The sequence below is a fragment of the Talpa europaea genome, assembly GCF_964194135.1.
Source record: "Talpa europaea genome assembly, chromosome: 7".
Lineage (NCBI taxonomy): Eukaryota > Metazoa > Chordata > Mammalia > Eulipotyphla > Talpidae > Talpa > Talpa europaea.
In genome coordinates this window covers 55,728,601-55,751,600 of record NC_140074.1, presented here as the reverse complement: position 1 = coordinate 55,751,600, position 23,000 = coordinate 55,728,601, and the positions used below count along the sequence as shown (strand labels likewise).

The 23,000-nt window shown below is 40.6% G+C and overlaps 2 protein-coding genes across 2 annotated transcripts in view; both read left to right on the top strand.

Moving 5' to 3' along the window:
• GRIN3A (glutamate ionotropic receptor NMDA type subunit 3A) overlaps window positions 1-23,000 on the top strand; it is a gene marked incomplete at both ends in the record, with an annotated part of 150,100 nt that overhangs the window by 113,719 nt on the left and 13,381 nt on the right. The window contains one exon of the mRNA XM_084236392.1: window positions 6,252-6,403. Coding sequence (XP_084092518.1) covers window positions 6,252-6,403 — 152 coding nt within the window. The remainder of the gene's footprint in view (window positions 1-6,251; window positions 6,404-23,000) is intronic.
• PPP3R2 (protein phosphatase 3 regulatory subunit B, beta) lies at window positions 17,924-18,436 on the top strand (the record flags this gene model as incomplete). The annotated part of the gene is made up of 1 exon (XM_084236391.1): window positions 17,924-18,436. One exon carries the CDS (start codon window positions 17,924-17,926, stop codon window positions 18,434-18,436), a length of 513 nt encoding a protein of 170 aa, XP_084092517.1.

The window sequence follows — 23,000 nt, the reverse complement described above, 5'->3', positions numbered from 1 at the left end:
TGTAACTTTTTTTTCCTGTCCTAGATGCACAGGGTAATTGAGGTCCCTTCTGCCATTAGCAGCTACTAACAATGAATCATTGTAGCGGCCTAAGAATGAGGGGCTCCACCCTCCACCTTTGTCTTCAGGGTGCTGCCCTAGCTTGTCAAAGGCAGTGGTGAGATGGCGCATTTGCCTCCGCTAGACCCGAGTGCCAGATGCCACACAATTAACTCCCCACTGGTTTCCTGTTTACATTTCCATCTGTGCTCCTGAGACTTAGTGTCTTGCAGTTCCCGTCCTTTCTAGACATCACGTTGTTCTCGAAGGAGATAAACACAAAATGGCGCATGGAGGCGCTCTCCAGGCAAGAGAGCGGAGACGGTGGATTTGAATGGAGGAAACATTCTCGACTTTGTCGGTTTAGTCAAACAAAGAATGAGGAGCAAATCGTAAAATTTCATGGACACCGCACCATTAACAAATTTAGAGCCTACAAACAGAACTTAATAAAACCAAAAAGAGGATCCTTATAGATTACTAACAGCAATGTGACAGTGACACAGGAAAAGTCCCAATAGCTGCTGTTTCAAAAAATGTTGATCTCATAGTTTTAGAGACATATTTCAATGAACTTTTAAAAATAGATTATGCTTTCCTTTAACGACCTTTAGGTTTCTTGAACTTATGAAATTGTGGACTTTCATCAATTAATTAGACTTTAGAGGTATAAAAATATCAACTCACTTTAGGAGCAATATATATTCATTGAATTTACTGGAATGCTTCATATGTCTGGCCATGTCCCTTCCCAGGATGTAATACAATGCTAGGCATATAATATTTGTAATAAATGATGGATAGCCTACTATATAACTCAGCTGGCTTAGATCAGAAATAAGGATCTAATTCACTTGTCAGTGTTCATCACAAGCACCCCAATAGTCTGTATATAATTTCCGAAGTGCTTAGGCGACTTAGGGAGTCTGGAAAAGAGGGAAGACTGTGTCATTGATTGCATCAAGCTGAATGCCTGTTTTCTGCACGTGTGGCTACTGTGTCCCCTCCCAAATTCCCCATTCTGCAGTGATTTAGGCTTTAAAAGGTCAGAGGAGTGATCGTGGCTCCACGTTGAGTTAAAAACCTTTTCATGAGTACTCAGCACAGCACACCGAAACTATTAAGAATTCAAGAGCATGTAGAAAGTCTTAGGTCATATTAAAAACCATACACCAGGGACACAAAGACATATTGTGTGCTCTGGAAAAAAAAGAAAGTGTTGAGATAAATGAACACATGTCCCAGATTTATGCATTGGAGTTAGCTGACACTAAAGGTCAAAAGAGAAAAAAGAGTAATGGAAATGCAGAGTAATGATTTGTGACCTTTCTGCCGCCAAAGACCTTTGCCTGTTTTTGAGTTTGTTCTTTTACTTACTTCCTACTAATTATTTAAAACCATGCTTGGAGCACTAGCTCTGGAGTCCGAGCACTCTGCTACCTAAGGGAAAACACTTCTTCAGCTTCCTTACCTGCAGAGTAGGCTTATGAATGATGCATCTCAGATAGTGCTCTTGTGACGATAAAGTAAAATATACGTGTAAAGCCAGTCCACATGGGTTTGGCACATAGTAAGTGCTCACTAAATTATCATTACTCAGTATATTGAATTAATTCACTATTAATTCACAATTCACTATGAAATTTTTAAAATTTTTAAAAATTTTTTAAAGTCTCCTTTATAGGCAGAACTGTTGTAATATGTTCTGAACCATTTTTCCAGAGTAGCTAAATATGGTATTCTAAGAAGATAGTGCCAAACAGAATGAATCTTTCTTCTTGAAGGCTTTTTAACCCTATCTTGAGATCTTATTTTCAAAATATCTACTTCATAACCACTTATCAGGAAGACTCTTTTAAGTCTATGAATTTCTTATTATACATTTGCTAGCCAAAATATATTTCCACCACTCTTAGCTGAGTAAAGCTGATTTATCCATGGGGAAAGATCAGGATTCTATTCTGAAAATTGTTCTCTTGGGCTATTAAGCTGTATCCAATTTCCAGGGTGCCGGATGCCTTCATCTTTAGGGTTGAAGGATTCCATTTTGCTTCATCCATCAACCACAAAGAGTCAACCTCGTCTTTATTGCAAAGCCACATCTCTAATGATAATGAAAGCAACTCAGGCTGATAAGTCGAGTCAGCAATTTAAAAATAAGAATTCTTTGACCAATGAACACAATCACATTTGAAAAGCAACTGATAAAGAGAAGGACAGAAATGAATTCCTGAAGGTTTTATCATATTTCTGAATAAAATGGATGTTTGTGTCTTTTAGCCAATACCTTTCTAATCACCATGTAACTTTTCCCCTACTTCTTGCCTTGTGTCATATGCATAGTTTGATTTAATTAGCTAATAATAATTATTGCTGCTAAAAATAAAATGTCAACACTCAATGTTTGTATTCAAATAGGAGACTTAAAATGTCTATGATCTATTTTTAACCATTAATTGCAAATTAACCTTGACATAATAGAGTGGAGTGGTTTAATATTTATTGTTTCTTATGTAGTAATTTTTTTAACTGTCTCTACAATTTCAAAATCATTTTCCCCTAAGTGTTGTTAGAATACTTTTGTTGTAGTATCAAAATTCTATTGCTAGAATATTTGCATTTATCAGAAGTATTAATTTCAGATTTTAAACTTTCTACTCACATATTTTTGTCTCATCTACCAAAAATACTGTTATCAAGAGTCACTCTAAAATGCCTTCTCATCCTTTCATCTGGTAGCAACCTGTCACTCCTCTGAACGCCACAGAGTTTTCTTAGTCTTCCTCATTACATCCTGGTCAGTATATTTTACCTTTATTAAGTTTATGCCTCCCCTCTTTTTCCCAAGAAAAGTACTGTAACTTCTTAACATTCTGTGCAGTTATTTATATATGTTTCTTCTCCTCCATGCTAACACAAACTTCTTATGCATAGATTCAGTGTCCAATTTAACTTGGTGACTGCCACAGTGTTTAGTGAAGTATTTGTTATAGAATAAGCAATCAATACGTGTTTGTGGAATACATGGGTAGATGGGCAATAAATGCTTATTAAATTTTAAAAAATGAAATAATCCTCCATTACACCACCAACATAGGCTGGAATTATTGGCTTTAAGGGGATTTTCAGGGGAAACATTGTGCCCAGGCATGATCTCTGCTTGTTAATTCATATATATATATTATATATATATATTTATGTGTATACATATATATGCAATTATATATTATATGTATATACATATGCACATATATATATATCAATTAGGAGTGTATTTACTCTATATCTACACAAGTCATGGATAGGTTTATAAGCAAAATCTTCCCTGAAATAATATCTTTATGTCATCTAAGAGGGGGAAACCATCAATTTTGATGATTGTACCTTTTACTAAATTGCCTGGTTTGAAGGGATTATGTCAATATGACTGTAGTGATAGGGTCTATTTTGAAGGAGAGGAAATAGGTCAGGTATTCCCTTGACTTGATCAGATGTTGTACTGGATATAATAGAAAGCACATTGGTTTTAGACTCAAACACATCTACTTCCAAATACTAGCTTTGCCAACTACATGATATATGACATTGGGCAGGTTATTTACTCAGCCTTTAAGTCTCTAAGTAATATATATTCTGCCTGGGTTCATCTAAGGATTGGACAATAGTACCTGGCACACAGTAGGGCTTAGCATGTCCCAGCTCTTACTATTAAAATTCCAGAGTGGTTTGTTTCCTAAATGTTATTCCACAGTCCAGTACACTATCTGTCTAGTGCACGATCTTCCTAAACAGGGTAAGATATCTATAAAGTTTAGTATAGAACAATACTTGGTGTACAATAAGTCCTCAATAAATGCTCAGTATTGTTAAAAACTATTGCTCCCGGAGGAAAAATACAATAATAGTTTGCCAACGTGGCCCAATTATCTGACCATCAATCCACCCCCACCAGATAGCTCCAAGTCCTTTTCCTACAGGTTTGTGTATGCACCATTTTTCCCTCGTGGAACTTACCTTACTTGCAATGAAATAATCTTTATGTTGCACATTATTATCTGTCTCCTTAATGGCGTGTACTCTCCATGACAGCAGGGATCATATTTACCTGCTCACTGCTAAATACCAACCACTTAACACTGTGCCTATATACTTAGTAAATATTTGTTGAATGAATGAATGAATGTCAGTAAGTCACTGACTATTATTATGTACATGACTAGCACTATGCCTGTTATATAAATAAATACTGAATGTCTGTGCAACTGAATTGTCAGTTGCATTTGTTGTAATAAAAGTTTATAAGGAAAACTGATTACTTCCTTATAGCTACCCATTACAAAAGATGTTATTTAATGATAACATCAGCAGAACAGGCTGCCCATGTAAAGTCTTTTATTGTCAGTCTTGCCTTTCAAACCAAAACTACTAGACACATAATGGGCACTCAAAATAGCTCTTTGAATGGAAAATTCTAATCGTCTCTTGACATTGTCATCATTTCCTTGACTCACCATTGTTAAGGAACAAACAAAATTATCAGAGAAAAAAACATACAGCTCTTTAAAGCTCAAAATTTTTCTGCATTATTTATTCTCTTTTATTGGCCATACACATCTCAAGCTTCATGATTTTTTTTTAAAGATTTATTTATTTATTTATCTATTTATTTATACAAGCAGAAATGTGGGAGGGTGAGAGAATTCACCAGATCAAGCTTCATGATTTTTTAGAAAAGGATTTGTGTATCTGCAACAAAAAGGAAGTAACAAGAGCAAATGTCCTTGGAAATAAATTTTAAGATAGAATAATTATAGCTGGTATTTGTTTCCATTAAGTATCTTTGGATTCTTGACAGCCTTTTTGTCTTTATCTGTGAAAAATGAGCTAACAATTTTAATTTATCTTCCTCAATCATCTTGAGGACAAAACATCTTTTTTTGACTATGCTATCCAATAGCTAAAAACAAAATGTAGTTAATTAGCCTCTTTCACATGGCTCATCAAAGAGATTAATAGTGTAGTAACAGTTTGAAAGCAAGTAAAGACACACAGAGTGAAGATACAGGGTCCATGCTGATTAATAAAACTCTGAAAACAAATTACATCCACCTCTGTGATCCTCTCTCATCTTTATCCTGTCTCTCATGAATAACCACTATCTTGAATCTGTTTATCATTTCCTTGATTTTTAAAAAATATACTTTTATTCACACCTATATATAAATTCCTAAAAAAATATTTTTCCTTTTACATGTTTTCACATTTACACAATGGATTCATGCTGTAATATTCTGAGCTTGACCTTTTTCACTCAATGTTTTATTTTGCTAAGAGTCATCCATATGGTAGCATGTAGTTCTAGTTCTGATTTCATTCTAAACAATTGTGCGAATATTCCACAATTCATTTACCCATTCTCTTATAAAGATGTCTCCAATTTTTGTTATTATGAAAAGTGCCTCTATGAATACTATTATACATGTCTCTGGTGTGCTTATGGAGAAGTTTGAAAATGAACATAGGAGTAGAATGCTGGTCTTACTGTATATGAATGTTCAGCTATACCAAATGATAGCAAATTGCTTTCCAGTGTGGGTCTATCAATTTAAATTCCCACAAAAATGTATGATTTTTCACTTATTAACATCTTTTATAATACCAGACTTTCATTTTTTTTAACAATCAAAGTAAGTGATTATAAGTTCGTGATGTTTCATTTCTGCTGTTATATTATAGGTTCATGTGGGCCTACCATATTACTAAAAAATAATCAGGGTCATGCATAACCAACTATGATTAATCCAAATTTTTATTTTATGATTAATCCAATTTAATTGGATTTTTATGATTAATCCAATTTAAAGTCCAGTAGAGGGGTTCTAGAAAAGGTAGACAGGGAGTCCAAGTCTTTGTAAAGACCTCAAAGTTGGTTCCTAAGAAAGATCTTGAAGGGAAGGGGGAGGGCACTGGAATGCAAAGTGCTAAGAATAGATCATACATAGCCCATTCCTCTTCCTTCCAGACTCATTCCATCTACTCAAAGAGGCAGCAGATCCAAGGTAATATCCTTGGACATTTTTAAATCCTTTGAAGAAAATATGGTAAAATCTCATCGTCCCCTATTACCAGATCTGATGGCACAAGTATAGTGACAATCTCTTCTTAAGAACCACTTTATTGAAAAACTCATCTGATGTTATATATTTTCCTAGGATATGGCATTGGCCTCCCACCCAACTCTCTACTCACCTCCAATATATCCGAGCTAATCAGTCAATACAAGTCACATGGGTTTATGGATGTGCTACATGACAAGTGGTATAAGGTGGTTCCTTGTGGCAAGAGAAGTTTTGCTGTCACTGAGGTAAGAAAAAACAGCTGTAGTGTTGCTGTTTTGTATAGCTTTACCTTGAAGAATATGAAGAACTCTGTTATCTGTGTTTCATTCTAGGCTATAATGTCTACTGGGGCTCTCTGTGATTATTTGAGTTACTTCACTTGGGAAGTGTCCATTCCTATGGGATTTTGCAATGAGACATGTTGTCTTGGGTTTAAAGGTGATGCTGGTTTGATGAGCAAATATCTGAATGTATACTTCTCCCCTCTATGCTACATTCACACGTGCAGGAAAAATGCTATCCTGTATTGACATCAATAGTAGCTGAGACTGACATTATCAATGTTTGCTTTAACCACTAATTGTACATCATGATGTGGACTTCAAATTATCCCTCAAGATCTAATCATAGCTAATTTTTCAGTGGTTCAGTGATTCATCCTTTATAGGCATAGAATCTAGACATGCCATAACCAGTAATTCTTAGATTATAGAATCATAGCTTCTTTTTAAATTAAAAGCAAAGTACCCTTCTTTTACAGATAGAAAACTAATGCCCAGAGATACTAAGTGATTTGCCCAAGGTACACAAATAAGAAGAATCTTCTCTTTATTACAGTGCTCTACCTTTACGATGTAATTAGGAACATGCAAAGTGAGCCAGAAATTAGATGATTAACATAGGAAACTAAAAGGTGCAACAAAGAGCTTCAGTCTTGGGTACTTTAAAAAGAATCCAAACAGGGGCCTCCCTGATGGTGCAGGGGGTTAAGTCTCAGCACTGTGAAGCTGTTCGCAGCCACTGACAGAGTTCCAGCCCCGGCCAGGGAGCTAACCCACATGGTGCAGCAGACCTCTCCTATCTCGCCCGCTGCTCCCCTCAGCAGTGTATTTCAGTAGATCCACCTGTTCTGCTCCCTACTCTCTCTCTGGTGAATCCTCTCACCCCCACCCCACCACACACCTTTGGCCTACACCCCAGCTCTTGTAATCATAAATAAATTAAATGAATCTTTAAAAAAAAAAAGAAGAAGCCAAACAAACCAGCCTAACAAAAAAAAAAAAAATTAGCCAACAAAATGACTTCAGAAAGCCTCTATTTGCCAACAACTTCCAGATTTGTTTTTCAACACAGATTCTTCTTCTGAGCTTCTGAACTATATATTTACCTTCCTATTTGACATCTCCACTTGAATATCCTATTGGTATCTCACATTTAACTTGTCACAAGCTGAACCTTGATATTCTCTCCTAAATCTGCTTTTCCTCCTGTGCATCATGCCTTGGTAATGGCACCTCTGTCTATCCAGTTACTCATTCCAAAAGCTGGCAGGAATCCTTAATGCCTCCCATGTCTACCCTTCTACATCCATCAATAAGCCTTACCTCTTCCTTCTATAAAATATGTCTCCAATATGCCCATTTTTGCCACCTCCTCTGCCATCACTCTAGTCCATGCCATTATCCTTCATCTGGATCACTGTGAAACTCCCTAACTGCTCTCTATTTTCATTCCTGCCTTTTTCCAACCCATTTTCCCTTTGGCGGGTTACTCCTCTGAGTGGAAACCTGCAGTGGCCTCCCCCTCTGAACTAAGGCCCAATCTGACATGCTGAATATGACCAGTATTGCCCTGTGGGATATGACCCTTTCTGTTTCTTCATACCACTGTCCTTCCAGCTCATTAAAGCCACACCAGGATGGACATTTCAGATCATGACACACCAGCAGCTTCCCTACCTTGGGGGTCTCTGCCCAGGCTGTTGCCTCCTCCTCAAATACTCTTCCCCATGACATTTACCCAATGAGTGCCTTTTCTTGTAAACTCCCAGCTCCCACCCCTTTGCATCTGCCCATATTCTCTGATCAAATCTGAATCATGTCTCCCTTTATTATTTCATTTTATATCTCACTTTATTTCATAGCACTTGTATTTTAAGTTCTCACCACTTTTAATCAGAAATGTTTAATTTCACTATTTTTAACCAGATTTAATCAGATGTTCATTTGTTAGTATATTTTTCTTTTATTAGGCTATAAGATCTTTGGTGGGTGTGGTGGCAAAAGCTGTTTAGTGTGTGTTCTCAAGGTCAGGCACAGAGGAGCTCTGGGAAAGTAGTGTGAATGTGAAGTAAATCAGGAAACCTGCACCACATACCTGAGGAAAAGCTGGGAAACAAAAGGTAAGAGCATAACATAAGAAGGACATTGGTAGTATCCTGGGCTGAATAGTGCTCCCCTCTCCAAAATGCACATCAATCCAGAACCTCAGAATGTGACCTTACTTGGAAATAGAGTCTTTGCAGAGGTAATGAAGGTGAGATAATATTGGATAGGGGTGGACTCTAAATTTAGTGACTGTGTTGTTGTCAGAAGGCCATGCGTAAGGACATAAGGGTCTAGGGTAAGGGACTGTGTATGCTCGGGTGGTGGGGGGGGGGCGGCATATATCTGAGAAGGTGCAACCCTATTTCCCTAAATCATACACAGGGTTGTAAACCAATGTTGCCTCAATAAAGGGGAAAAAATTTAAATTTCAAAATCATGGTCAAAAGTAAATAAATAAATAAGAAGGACATATGTAGAAATAGATTGAGAAGCCAGTCATGTAGGAACAGAAGCAGAGATTGGAATAATGCAGCTGCAAGCAAAGGAATGCTGAGATTGGTAGCAACCACCGGAAACTAAACTAGAATCATGTAGTGGACTTTGCCTCTGAGTCACCAGCGAAAATGTGAGAGGAAAAAAAATCTGTTGTTTCAAGCTGCTCAATTTGTGGTAATCTGATATAATAGTTCTAGGAGACAAACACAAATAGATGATGACAGATAATAGGTAGGTAGGTAAGTAGATAGAAAGATAGAGAGATAGTGATTTTATTTAGATATTGTAAGTATGACTTTTGCTGCTAAAGTAGAGATCAAAACATAAAAAAGAGAATGATTACAACTAGAAACTGAGGCAAGCCAGTCGATGCCCTTAGCAATTAAATTAACCTCTAGTATTCCTAACAGCAATGAGGATAAGGAAAACAAGTCAGGTTACAGAGTTTTTTAATAAGAAAAAAAGAAGTTAGTCTGTTTTTAGCACTAAATTCTATAATAATTCTATTTCTTTAATGACATTGAATAATAGAATTGGCCATGTTTGCAAGATGTAAAATTATTTCTCCTCTGGCTAATTCTGGTATTGATGCTTCATAAAAATTGAAAGTGTGATGTGAGACATGACTCAATGAAAGCCTTTGGGGAGGCACTAAATATGTAATTCATATTCTCTGATTCTGTATAACCTTCCCAACCTGCTTCAGAGATGTAGACCATCTGGAAAAATCTATTTGTCTGACCAGCAATGATAATTAAGCCTGCACTATGGTGCAAGGCACTGTTCTAGACACATCAGCTATGACAAAAGATACAAAGATCCCTACCTTTGGGGAGTTTGCATTCTAGCAGAATTGTTAGGGGGAAATGATGTCCTAAGCTAATCCCATACAGGCTTTGTGGACTCCACTCCCACTCCATACTAAAGCCATCAAGACATTGGGAAAGACAAATCCCGTCACCACCAAAGGGAAGGTGGCTGGGACCTCAGGGTGGAGTTAAGCAGCCAGGTTGGATATAAAAACCAAACACGTGGGCCTTGGGCTGGCTCGCTATCGCTCGCCTCCTGGCTTCACGGCTCCTGGCTTGCAGCCAGCTCTCAAAATGCCATTTGGGATTCCAGGTCGGCAGATCGGGTAGGACTCATTTAAAACTTTGTCTCCCGTTTTTCTCCCTGAGCTGTACATTTCCTCATTTCCCCTTCCCTTGTAAATAAACCTTTTATTAACCTTTCCCGTGTGCCTGCAGTAGAGCATTGATAAGTCCTTTTAAGCGCGCGGGTGAGGACCCACAGTCAGGCACCCCATTTTGTATCGGGGCTGCCCTATAACAGTTGGAAACAACACACAGTGGACACACTACATCAGTGTGCTAGATAGTATTTACAAGGGGAGAAGCAGGATAAGGACAAGAACAGCACTTGTGAAAGGCCTCAGTGAGATTATTGAGCGAGATTTGCAAAAAGCCAAGAGGGAAATTAGGAATTAGGGAACTGGAATGCTCTGTTTTTTCCAGGAGACAGAAATTTTATTAAAGACATGAACTCATTGGTTCTCACTTCAACCCCATTGTTTTTCTTTATTTGGAGAGATGTGCATGTCTTTTCCTAGAATAAATACTCATTTTTTTTTTAAGATTTATTTATTTATTCATACAAGCCCTGGGTACAGTCAGAAGCGTGGGAGGGTGGGAGAATTCACCAGAGCCAGAGCGGGGAACAGAACAGGCAGAGTGACGAAATACACTACTGAGGAGAGCAGCGGGCCTGGCAGGAGAGGTCTGTCGTGCCATGTGGGACCCTCGCCGGTGGCCGGGCATCAAACCTGCACTGTAGAGGCTGCGGGCAGCTACGCAGCCCAGCGCTCAACTGCTGTGCCACCAGGGGAGGCCCTCCTAGAATAAATACTCTTCCCCACACCAGTCACCTGAGTTAATTCAGCCAAAAAAACAAACAAACCATCATCTGCTTAAATGGTCCAGGGCAACAATGTCTTGGTGTTTTGCACCATTTTTGTGACCAGGGTTAACTCAAGCCAAAATCTCCAAGTGATTCCAAGTTGATAGCGAGACAACAGACAAAAGGAGCCTCCCAGTCATGTCCCCAAAGCCATCAATATGGAATGATAGGCACTTCCTGGTCACATACATACCCTTAAGGTGTTGACTTTTCAACTCATTAGACTGAAATGTCACCTGGAGGGACTGTGAGTAGGTTTGATAAAACTGCCGTCCCATTTTGTTCTCAGACTAACTGTCACCTCTGGAAACCTGGGACAGTAAATAGTAAATAATAGAAATAAAGTTTCTATAATAGTTTTTCCCTTCATCATGTCCTGGGGTTTGTAGATATCTTTAGGTGTCTCCCTGTGGCTCGTTTTAGAAGCGGGGAAACTTTCCTAGAAGCTGTCCAGTAGATTTCCCCATATTTCATGGACCAAAATCGTGTCACCTGTGTCTAGCCAAGCAGTGATGAGCAGATTGGGATCCCCATGATGACTGCAGCTGATAACTCTCATCCTCTAGGATTGGTGACAGGGCAGCTTCCTTTAAAACACGTGCTCTGGAGCCTCCATAGTGGCGCAAGGGTTAAGTCTCAGTGCTGTCATGCTGTAACGACTGCAACCTGAGCTGGATCCCCGGCCAGGGAGCTAACCCACACATGAAGCAGACCTCTCCTGTCTCTCCCACTGCTCCCCTCAGCAGTGTATTTCAGTAGATCCACCTGTTCTGCTCCCCACTCTGTCTCTGGTGAATCCTCTCACCCCCCTCACCTCTGGTTTGGACCCCAGTTCTTGTATGCATAAATAAATAAATCTTTTAAAAAAATAAAACACATGCTCACATAAAGAAAGGTGAAGACCTAAACAACAGCAGGATCCCCTTAGGATGGAGGAAACAGAAGAATAAATGCTCGATATGCAACCAACCATTTCTGGACCCCTCTGCTGGAGGAAGCTGCTTCCTCTTTCATCCTGCTGGGGAGAAGCAGGCCTAGGAGTGTTTTGTTTGCTTCCCCTCACCTCAAATGTCCTCCACAGCCAGACTGTCATAGTGGAGAGAAACCAGACTGACTTTGAAATCAGATAAGCAGTGTTTGAAGCCTGTCTCTACCATCAGCTTACCTTGAACAAGTCACTAGACCCACCTCAGTCTGAGCTGCTTCATCTCTGTGGTGGCTCTTCTGAAGAGTGAAGAAAATCACAGTGTAGTGAACAAGTCTCACCTCCTTCCAGTGGGGGAGGAGTACAGGACATACTGGAGCTTTGTAGGTATGTTCCCAAAGGTGCTGCTCCCCAAAGGTGCTCTTGAGGAAGACATTCCTCTGTTTATTTCTGACCTTATCTCCCTTTGGCCAGATACAGTTCAAATCTTTGTCTGCTAATTACAGACAGAATAATTGAATACCCTTCACTCTGAAAAAAATATCTTAGTTTGGCTAATGCACTATATGGTCCCATAGTAACAGACATGGAAGACATGTTGCCCCCCTCCCCCATATTCCTGGCAGGCAGATATTATCGGTGTCCCCTGTGAGAACCTTGATCTAGTCACCTCCCATCTCCCGGAAACCCCAGAACAGTCTAGTTGCAGTTTCTCTGGAGGATAAACTCATTTTTTTTTAATTCCAGGGCTTTATCTGCTCCCCAGAGTCACCTAGGAAATTGCAGGTGCAATTCTGCAGACCAGAGACCAGACTCGAGCAATTCTCAGGCAGGAATTTTAAATTAACCTAAGATGTCTCCCCACGATCATCCCAATACAACTGTGCCCACAGTAGACTCATTGTCAATCCATTCCTCTGGGGACGTATGGCAGGCTTTAAATTTCCTGCCTTTTCCTTTGACTCAGCAAAATAAAAAAAAAAAATGTCATATTTTTTCCATTGCTGAGCGAATTTAAGACCTCCAGGGCAACAGTTTCATGAAATCTGTTATTTGCAAACCAGGCAAAGGAAGGCAGCGGATCCCAATTTAGCAAACTCCCAAAGTTCTTCAAGGAATTATTAAAATATAAGACAATAACTGTTTTTGAAAGTCTCCTTTAAATAACAAGTTGAATAATGCACATTTTAAACAACTAGGAATAGTAAAGGGAGAGGAAACAGTGGTCTTGGCCAGGAATAAAGAACACACCCCAACAGTGTGAGGAGTTTGAAGAAGCTTCTTGCTAGGGCATGGCTTAAGGGAATCAACAGAAATGGTACAGATTCCAAGTGCAGTCCTGTTTCCATACTCTGGCTTGCATGGTGGGGGGCAGAGTAGAGAGAACACTCCTAGAGCCCAGGGGTGCCCAGAAGAGGGCTTTCTACTGGAAAAGCCAAACATCAGCAACCTGGGAGAGAGGCAGCCAGGGAAATCATCTGACCAGCTGACAATGTGCACCCACAGACACAGACCCAGCCTGCGGGGAAAGAGATCATGCCCCATGCTGGTTAGGAAGGAGGAGTCCAGCCAGGCTCGCTGGTCTAGGGAGTCATACCTCCCTGACTCCACTGTGACTGTGGCTTCTCATCCAGTCTTGATTCTTCCTGCCTTAGTCTCCCCCTGTGCTAAACCTCATCCAATAATGCATGGCATCACCAAGCAGGGGTGGAGTGGAGAAGTTTGTTTAAACTCATTACTAGGTTTAAAGTTTAAATGGCTTGTTTTTAGCACCGGTAGCACACATGTAAAACTAACCAGGTTGTCAAAATAGCCATGTCAACAAAATGCATCTAAACATTATGAACACGCATGACTTTATTCCTCTGAGTTTCCTCCTCTGCAAAATGGAGAAATGAATAGTTGATGGTTCTGACTTGGTGTAAGGAACAGAGGTAATACACGTAAGAGTGCCCGACAAATAACAGGTGCTGGGTGGATAGTAGTTATGTTTGTCCTGACTGCCAAGTAGTGACTTCGGCAGATCACTTGATTGAAGAGTGAGGGGCTTTGCAGTAAGGCCAGCTAGAGACTGCATTGGTTCTCAGTGGGTTCATTTGGAGGGATCCTGACCTAAGTAGCTCGACCTTGGAACCCAGACAGGGACACAGTAAACTTGGTTCCCCAGCCCTGATCATAAGAATGTGCATAACATATGATATCTATTTCACAGCAAATTCATTCTTCCTTCTGTTAATTTGGGGGGGGGACAAGGGAAAGGGTTCGTCAACTATACATTAAAAGCCAAAGAGAGCACACAAGTCACACCAAGAAGCTTCGATGCCAATTTTGTGTCCATTTTAATCTTTCAAAGCCCAAAGGGAGGGCCTCCCCAGTGGCGCAGCGGTTTAACGCTGGGTTGCAAAGCTGCCCGCAGCCTCTGAGGCGCCGGTTCGATCCCCGGCTGCTCCCCGGCCACCAGAGGAGGGTCCCACATGGCGCGCAGATCTCTCCTGCCGCCCGCTGCTCCCCTCAGCAGCGTTTTTCGGTCCTTCTGCCTGCTCTGCTCCCCGCTCTGGCTCTGGTGAATTCTCTCACCCTTCCTCGCTTCTGACTGTGCCCAGTGCATGTATAAACAAACAAATAAATAAATAAATAAACATGCCTCTATTAAAAAAAAAAAAACTTAGAAACTTTAAAAAAAAAAGAAAAAGCCCAAAGGGAATGGGATGAGGCTGGTGGAGGGGTGAGTTTTAATGCAGTTTCTTTTGCTCTTGACGAACAGGAGGTATCTCAACAGCCTACTGGCCCTCTTCCAACCTTACATCTTCCCTTTGCAATTTAAAATGGCACTGTCTGCTATTCAACCTGATGAAAGTTACAGCAAGTCAGAGAGTTAATGACAGTAGATTACTTTAAATTGAAAAACCCATGGATGTCAGGGAGCCACCTTGACAGCTGAGTGATTCCCTCGGGAATAACCTAAGTAATTAAGTCTAATATTTAAGCCAAGCATAAGACCAGACAGAACATATCCAGATAGCACTTTCTGGAAACCCAAAGAAGCACAAAGCTGTGCTATATGTTCTTTTATGAGATGTAGAGTTGCGCATAAAGAAAAGGAAGTGATCCCAGAAAAGCCTCACCTTCTTTTACTTTGCCACCAGAACAAATCCATCCCTCTATCTGCAAACATGTATTGAACTCCTGTGTGCCAGGTTCCAGCCTGAGCTAGTTTATGGAGAATACTAAGCTTAACAAATGGTCTCTCCTCCTTCCTGGAGTGAAGAGCTATGTATGCAGGAGAAAACATCTTTGGTAAATAATTAGTACATGCAAGATTACAGTTGGTGCACCCTCCTCTTGGACCCATCTTGAAAAAGCAGGAGCGTATTCTAACTGTAAGACTCCTATCATTCCAATGTAAATGTTCTTTATTATTTATATATGCTATACAACTGAAGACTTTTTTGGAGGACTTGAAAAATACATGGTTCTGGAATTTTCTGCTTTGCAATATGCTGGATTAACCAGTTTTTATAGTATTGTATTTTTTCTCTCTGACGACTGAAGTTCTAAGTTTAAGTGGGAAAACGTGAATATGGTTTATACAAACCACTGGGCTGCCCTTAAAACAGACTACCAAAGAAATGTCAGTAATTGTCTTCTTTAAATGTCAATGGTATTTGAAAATCAGGTTGCTGGGTGGGCAGGCTAGAGACCTCAATTCTCCAGTCTTGTTTTCACTTCATAATATCCTCACAATGTTAGGGCTCCTTCTCTGCTGCTCTCTGCTTACTCTAAGGACAGAAGTTTGAATGATACAGGGAAACTAATTCCAGCAAGTGCTCACTTCACCCTTGCTAATTAATGACCAATTAAACAAATCTCACAGAACAAGGGTCTCCTCTTTTATACACCAAAGATGATCAGACATAAATTAGACCTAAGGCCATATACTGTTAGTAGTTGGTGTTTTTCATCCTGGTTAAATTCAATGAACTCATGATTATTTATGAAATGCTATTTACTATGCAACTGAAAGGTATGAACGGCCTTTAAGTTGATTAGGACTATTATTTAAACAGTCTTCCTTCCACATTTCTAGATTTCCATACACTAAAATCTTGGGGGAATCACATGATACGGGGGCTCCTCCTTAGTTATTCCCTGAACTACCATGCTTCTTTAGAACCTCCAGGCTCTAAAGACTCCAGCTTGAAGAAAGTCAAATATGGAGATGTGTGCATATTGCCATCTAGTGGCAATGATGTGAAGTTCACAAACAAGCAGAAAGCCAACAGCAATAACCAAAGTCTAAGAATGTGAGAAATTACTCAGAGGTACCCTCAGTTGTATACCGGGATGCTGAAGACACTTCCTCCCCATGAAGCTGCAAGAGTTGGTAGGGTTTCAGCAAGTTTGGGATGAGAAAACATCAGAGGAGAGCCCTGGAGTCCTTACTGGCTGCTTCTCTCATTACTCTGTATAGGTACCTTCCTGCAACTTCCAGTCACATGTGAGATTCACCTCTGTATCCTTCTTCTATCCTCCTATACAATAAGATTTCAGGTGTCATGTTAGTGGTTGAATTGTGTTCCCTACTAAAAATATGTTGAGGTTCTGAGGTCTCAACCCTAAATGGACTAGTTTGGAAACAGGGTCATTGCAGATGATTGGTTGAAATGCAGTCATACTGTAGTATGATGGGTCCCTAAGCCAACATGATCAGTGGCCTTATAAGAAGACAACTACCACATGAAAAGATAGGGACAGGGGAAAATACCCTGGGATGGAAATTCTATAATCAGTCCCCAAAGAATGTTAACTGGAGAAGTCTGATGCAATGCTGGCAACATGCTTAGCTCAGTGAGTGGCGTGCTGAGAGCAGTATCCAAGGAGATCATTCAAGGGTCATTCATGTACTTAAATGCCCAGGGTGCCAACTATGCCATCTTTAAGACTTCACCTTCACTGACACAGTAAATAGTAATAACATCAGTAATCATCACAGTAGTCACAACAGTTTACCCTATGGACTAATATCAGCTTTAATCCTCACATAACTATACAAAATACTAATTACTAACCCATTTTACAGATGGGAAAATTGACACTAAGAACTTTCCCATAGTCTTACTGTTACTTAGAAGGTAGTGAAGATCCTAACTGGATTATCCTAGTCTCCATTCTTTCTGAACTACCATGCTTCTTTCAGATCTAGTTAGTTCAATCACTTGGGAAAATAATGCTGTCATGAAATATTTCAGCCTCCAAGCCACTCTTTTTCCTGAAAGCTGTCTAGATCCAGTGATATGGGTCCTGTGTCTTCATATGTAGTTTCCCTATGGTTTCCTACCAACATTTTTGAGTGAGGGAGTATTTTCCTCCTTCTGTTTGATCTAGTGTCCTAGAGTTCCCCAATTCCCTTTGAATTGCATTTCTTTTTTTATTTTTAAAATTATTTTTAATCGTATTTTTTATCAAAGTAACATGCAGTAAGTGCTTCATAAATATATATTCAAAGACTGAGTGAGTGTAATCAAAGCCTCCTTATGCTTACTGTGCAGCCATCCTAGGGACTCAGTGAGCTACTAATACACCAGCACTGGGTGCTACTGATGTCAGAAGCTGCTGGCTACATTGCCAGAAGTATTTCTAATGCAGCCCTTTTCCCTTTGGGGGCGACTTTCTAGGGAAAGAAAAGAAAAGTGAGAAAGTGCGAGGGTAATAGCAAAATACACGAGGATTCTAATGGAAACCGACAAGGGCCTGAGATGAGAAGGGAGGGTCTTAGCTCTCAGCCCCTCTCTCCTGGTCGTCCTCCAGCTCCACTTGCTCTTCTGATTTTCCGGTCCTCTCTCCCCTGCAAGCTCCCGCCTCCCTGAGCTTCCCTCCTCTTCGCTCCCCGCCCACTTCCCCAAAGGGTTCTTTTTCTCGGCCAGTTCAGGGGGTCCGTGAGTCCACCCTACGGGAGCCCTCGCGCATTCATCCCGCTCCCTCCCGCTCAACTGTCCCTCACGCGCCTGGGGAGGTGCCGCCTCTGACCCTGCGGGTGAGCCCCTGAGCCCCGGGCGCCCACCATGGGGAATGAAGCCAGTTACCCAGCACAGATGTGCTCTCACTTTGACCGCGATGAAGTTAGATGTCTGTGCAAGAAGTTTAAGAAGCTGGACTTGGACCATTCAGGCACAGTGAGCTTGCAGGAATTCATGGCCCTCCCCCAGCTGCAGCACAACCCGTTGGTGCAGCGAGTAGTCGACATCTTTGACATCGACGGCAATGGCGAAGTGGACTTAAAGGAGTTCATCTGGGGTACCTCCCAGTTCAGTGTCAAGGGAGACGAGCAGCAGAAATTGAGGTTTGCTTTCAGCATCTATGACATGGATAAAGACGGCTTCATCTCCAACGGGGAGCTCTTCCAGGTGCTGAAGATGATGGTGGGGACCAACCTGACCGATTGGAATTTACAGCAGCTTGTGGACAAAACCATCATCATCCTGGATAGAGACGGTGATGGGAAAATATCCTTCGAGGAATTCAGTGCCGTGGTCAAACACCTGGAGATCCACAAGAAGATGGCCTTAATTATGTGAAATTTTAAGCATCCACCCACTAACTTCAGCTTGCTTTTCTCTTTCAAGATCAGCTCAAAACACCTAGCAAGTGTCACTCTAACTTAACTGGGAGTATTTCTCTTTGTGAAGCCACATGTTCTCACGTGAATCTCATGAATAACTCAATGTCGTTAAGTAATTTTCCCAATGACTCAGGCTAACCCCCTGGATGGGAGAGCACAAGATGGTGTGTGAGGAAAGTTTTCATCAGTTAATAAACTTATTTTTCTTTATTTTGATTCAGAGATCAAACTATAAAGAGTCAAGAAGAACATGAAGTTCCAAAATATGAAAATATACATCTTTGTCTTGACTTCTCGTGGTTTATATGGGGGAGAAATTGTACAATTCAAGTTTAAGGTGAATGGTTTTCTTTTACTTGTGTTCAGGTGTCTATTGACAAGTTGTTAGCTTTCTGTTGTTAGCAACAAGGAAAGTGTATTTCTCTTGACCAAGCACCTTTTAATCACCTCTTCCTGAGCAACAAAACCCTTCTTTTCCTTTTCTAGTCACAGCCGAGCGCCCACATCTAGAAATCCCTGAGTTTGTCTTGAGGGCTAAGAGTCCCGTCCTGCCACTCCTGTGTCATTGCTCTAGCTCCTGAAGATGAACTGTTCTCAGGGGTCTTGTAAGAAATGCCAGGCCTGGACTAAGTGCCCAGCTAAACAGTCAGCCTCAATGACAGTAAGTTTTGGGGGTTGGCTGCTCCTGCCCCAGTAAGTTCAGTTCGATTTAGTTAAAGGGACTTTCAACCACACAGGGCAGGAAACTCCCCCCCCCCCAATTTTTCTCACCTCCAACACTCAGCCATACCCACTTGGAGGGAATGAGAATGAGTCGGTCATTCTTAGTACTGGGAGGTGGAGGGAGACAGTAAAGACTCTGCCTTCCAGTGAACTCTCCCCAGGATGCTGAAATGGTGGTGTTCCTGGCACTCACAAGATACAGAGCCAGGCAAGCACCTCTGCATTAGCTAAGCTCATATTCAAGGACCTGACTTGGGGCCTCGAATGGAAGCTGAGCGCCCTCTCATCCCAGAAAGCATTTTCTCTAAAATAACCTTCAGCCCAAAATCCCTCACACCCCACTACACCTACACACAAGGAACGATCTAAAGCTCGTTCTCTCTTGGCAAGCGCCAAGGCATACATCGCTTCCCGGCTCCAAGTTCAGAGACATCATGTCAGTAGCATGAAACTGGATATGGTGGGGATAGTCCATCTCAGCATAGATAAACACTTTTCATTGTTCCTGTTTGAGGGTAGCCTGCGTAGTAGCAGTATGTGCTCTACTGCTGCACCCTGGATGATGCGAACATTTTGAGATCCCTACTGTCAGTTCTCAGAGAACAAGCTTCTCCTCAGAAAAGCTGTGCCAGGAGGGGGCCCATGCCTGCCACTTTGCACCAGCCCTTTATTCACAGTGGAACACTCTGAACAGAAGGCGCTTAAGACTCAAAATACCAGAATGGTGAAACATACCCTTCCCACACATACTCAGCCAAGGAATAAAAGTGAAGTGACATGTCATGATAAGAAGATCCTTTTCATGGAAATTTATTGTCCTTATATTTTGAAGAAGCTGGTAGTCTTCACAAAAAAAAAAAAAAAGGAAAAATAAGTTCACAAGCATAACTATTGTCAGGTGCCCACCTCCTCACATCACCTTGCCATATGTACTATTACTTAGATTATTTAAGAACCACAAAGAATAAGAATCCCTCTCTGTCTTTTTAATACCTTTGCAGCCCTTTAAATAAGGTGTTAATCATCAGTCATGTGAGTAACATGCTTCAAAGACTCAGACACACCTGAGTTTGAACTCAGTTACAAGTGGGTTTTTATCACAGTCACTTCTTACTGGCTGTGTGAGCATAACCAATTACTTGACCTTTCTGTGTCATTCCTCCTGATTAAAATGAGACTCCACCATAACATTATTTTGAAGAATCAAAAGGATAAAACACATCAAGTGCCTAGAGCACTATGGGTTCATTGTACTTCAGCCTCTTCCACTTCTATTAGATCAATATGTAAAGGAGACGGTACTTTTCTTGTTCCTTTTGAATCTTTGCTTGGTATTTAACTACACCACGCTAGCGTTAACTGGACATTTGTGTAGTCCTAATCCAGAAAATAAAATCAAGGTCCTCTACATCCCCTCACTTGCAAAGGGCACCATAGATTTCTTAACTGAAGAAAGTTTAAAAGAGAGCATCTCCCACTCTAGTCTAAGCTATTTGGCTGTGGACGCCACTCTGCATGAGGAAAATGAGGATTAAAGAAGGATTGTTTATATACTATGCAGTGTGCACAATGAAGTATGACATTTTTTAAATTATGGCCCAGGGTTTAAAACATTGAATTCCATGTTCAAATTTAGCAAGAAGGAGAAAAATATTTCAGCTTCAGGAGTGGCTGAAATTAGCAAGCTACTTCATATTACTACCTAAGCCTTTGTGCCAATGACCCCAAATTGATATCCTGTTTCTAGTTTCAGCACTAGAGAAATCTGACTGTATGGATTTGGGGGAAGAAAAATCACACCAGATAGAATGCCGAGGGACTTTTTTCTCTCCATTAATTGTTGGTCGCCAACAAATCTAGTTCTAAACAACTCCTTGGAGTGAAAATAGAAATTAAAATTTATTGAACGACCCCATTTACTGTTATACTTGCTTTACTAATCATCAAAATGGCACTGTGAGGTGGGTGTTTTACATCAGTTTTACAGATGATGCTATAGAGATTTCTGAATCTTCCCCAAGGTCTCCCAGTTGGAGAGTAATAAAGCAAGGACTTGAACTAGGCTTTCTGACCCCAAATGCTGAGCTTTTTTCCAGCTCACTGCATAGTCTTCTATTTTTATGGTTCCTAGACTAACTTGCCTCAAATTATTTCTGATAGCTTTATGTGCGATTGTGATTTATAAAAAGTATTTTGGTCTTCATTCCTATTTCTGGCACAGAGCTCTTGTAATCCTATATTAATGAGGTGGCTTTTACAAAACACCTAAGGATGGCTCTGATTGCCTGGAGAATCAAACATTCCCAACTCCCATTCCCAACTCCCCCATACCTCAGGGGAGGGGTAAGACCCTGAAGGTTGGCATAATCAGCAAAGGCCAATGATTTAATCAGTCAGGCCAGTATAATGAAGCCTCGATAAAAACCTGAAAGGACTGGGTTCTGAGTTTCAGGTTTAGTGAACACATGGAGAGGCTGGAAGAAAGGTGCGCCTGGAGAGAGCCTGGAAGCTCCATGCCCCTCCCAACACTTTGCCTTGTGCATCTCTTGCATTTGGCTGTTGCTGAGTAATAAAGCAGTAATCTAGTAAGTGAAATGTTTTCCTCAATTACTAGCACCCAAGGAAGAAATGGTGGGAACATATGATTTGTAGCCTGTTGGTTAGAAGTACAGATAACAGCCTGGGCTTAGTCTGAAGCTGGTGGGGAGGGGGTTGTTTTTGTACCTCTGGGGAGGTAGTATCAGAATGAAACTAAATTCCAGGACACACAGCTGGTGTCCCAAACATTCTTTGTGGTGTGGGGAATCCCACACACACTCAATGAAAAGTGGTGCCCAAGAAACCCAAAATTAATTACCTTATTAATGTAATCAAATCAAGTCTCAGTTTTCACAAAAAAGGGGTAAATTGCTTATTAGAAGCAAGCAGTCCCTCACTCCTTTTGATTCTAGCAATTGCAAAAACAAAAATACCATTAGCAAGGCATTAGATTGTCTTCCACCTTCATTTCATCTTGAGAAATAGGGGACAATATTTAGATTAAACTGACAACAGCAACCAATATGCTTTGAGGCAATAGAGATCAGTAGCAATATGTTGTTATGAATCCTGTATTAATGAATTGTGTCTGTTCTCTACCATATGTTGCAATCCCCAAACCACTAGACAGTTTGGGGTGGGTTTTTTTTTTTTATTTTTCTGAAACATGAGAAAAAAGATGGTCTCCGTCAAGTTGGGTTTATGACTTCATCAATCACATGTTGTAGGCATTCTCAAGAAAAACCCAGGAATTCTTTTATTACAAAGTTTATTCTTTATTTTTACTATCCGTTCTCTCTGTTAGAGTATAGCGTGTGTCTTTAAGCTGGCAATTGTGCTTTACCTGCTTTGCATGCCTTGAAAAGGGAAAAGTGGTATATGCTTTAAGACAGGGTATATGGTGATAGAGGGACTCAGCCTCTAAATGGAAAATCAGAAGTGGGTCTCTCTCCAGTCATACTGGCTCCATGCCAGAGCTACCCCTGTGGCTGGTCACCAGGTAAATCAACACAAATCACGTGGCAGCAGCTTATAAAGGCATCAGCTGATCTATAATGAAAAACCACAACCCTGAAGGGATACTAACAGCTCAGAAGTTAAATCTGACCCACAAATGTTCAATTTTGTGGTCGTTGTTAGTTTTACATGATATTTGTTCTCACAGTGATTTTTTTATTTGCCACTATTTTTAAAATCTGAATTCTCAATAAAATTTTAAAATTAGTGTGAAAGAATGCAGTCCATCCCAGAATGAAGGT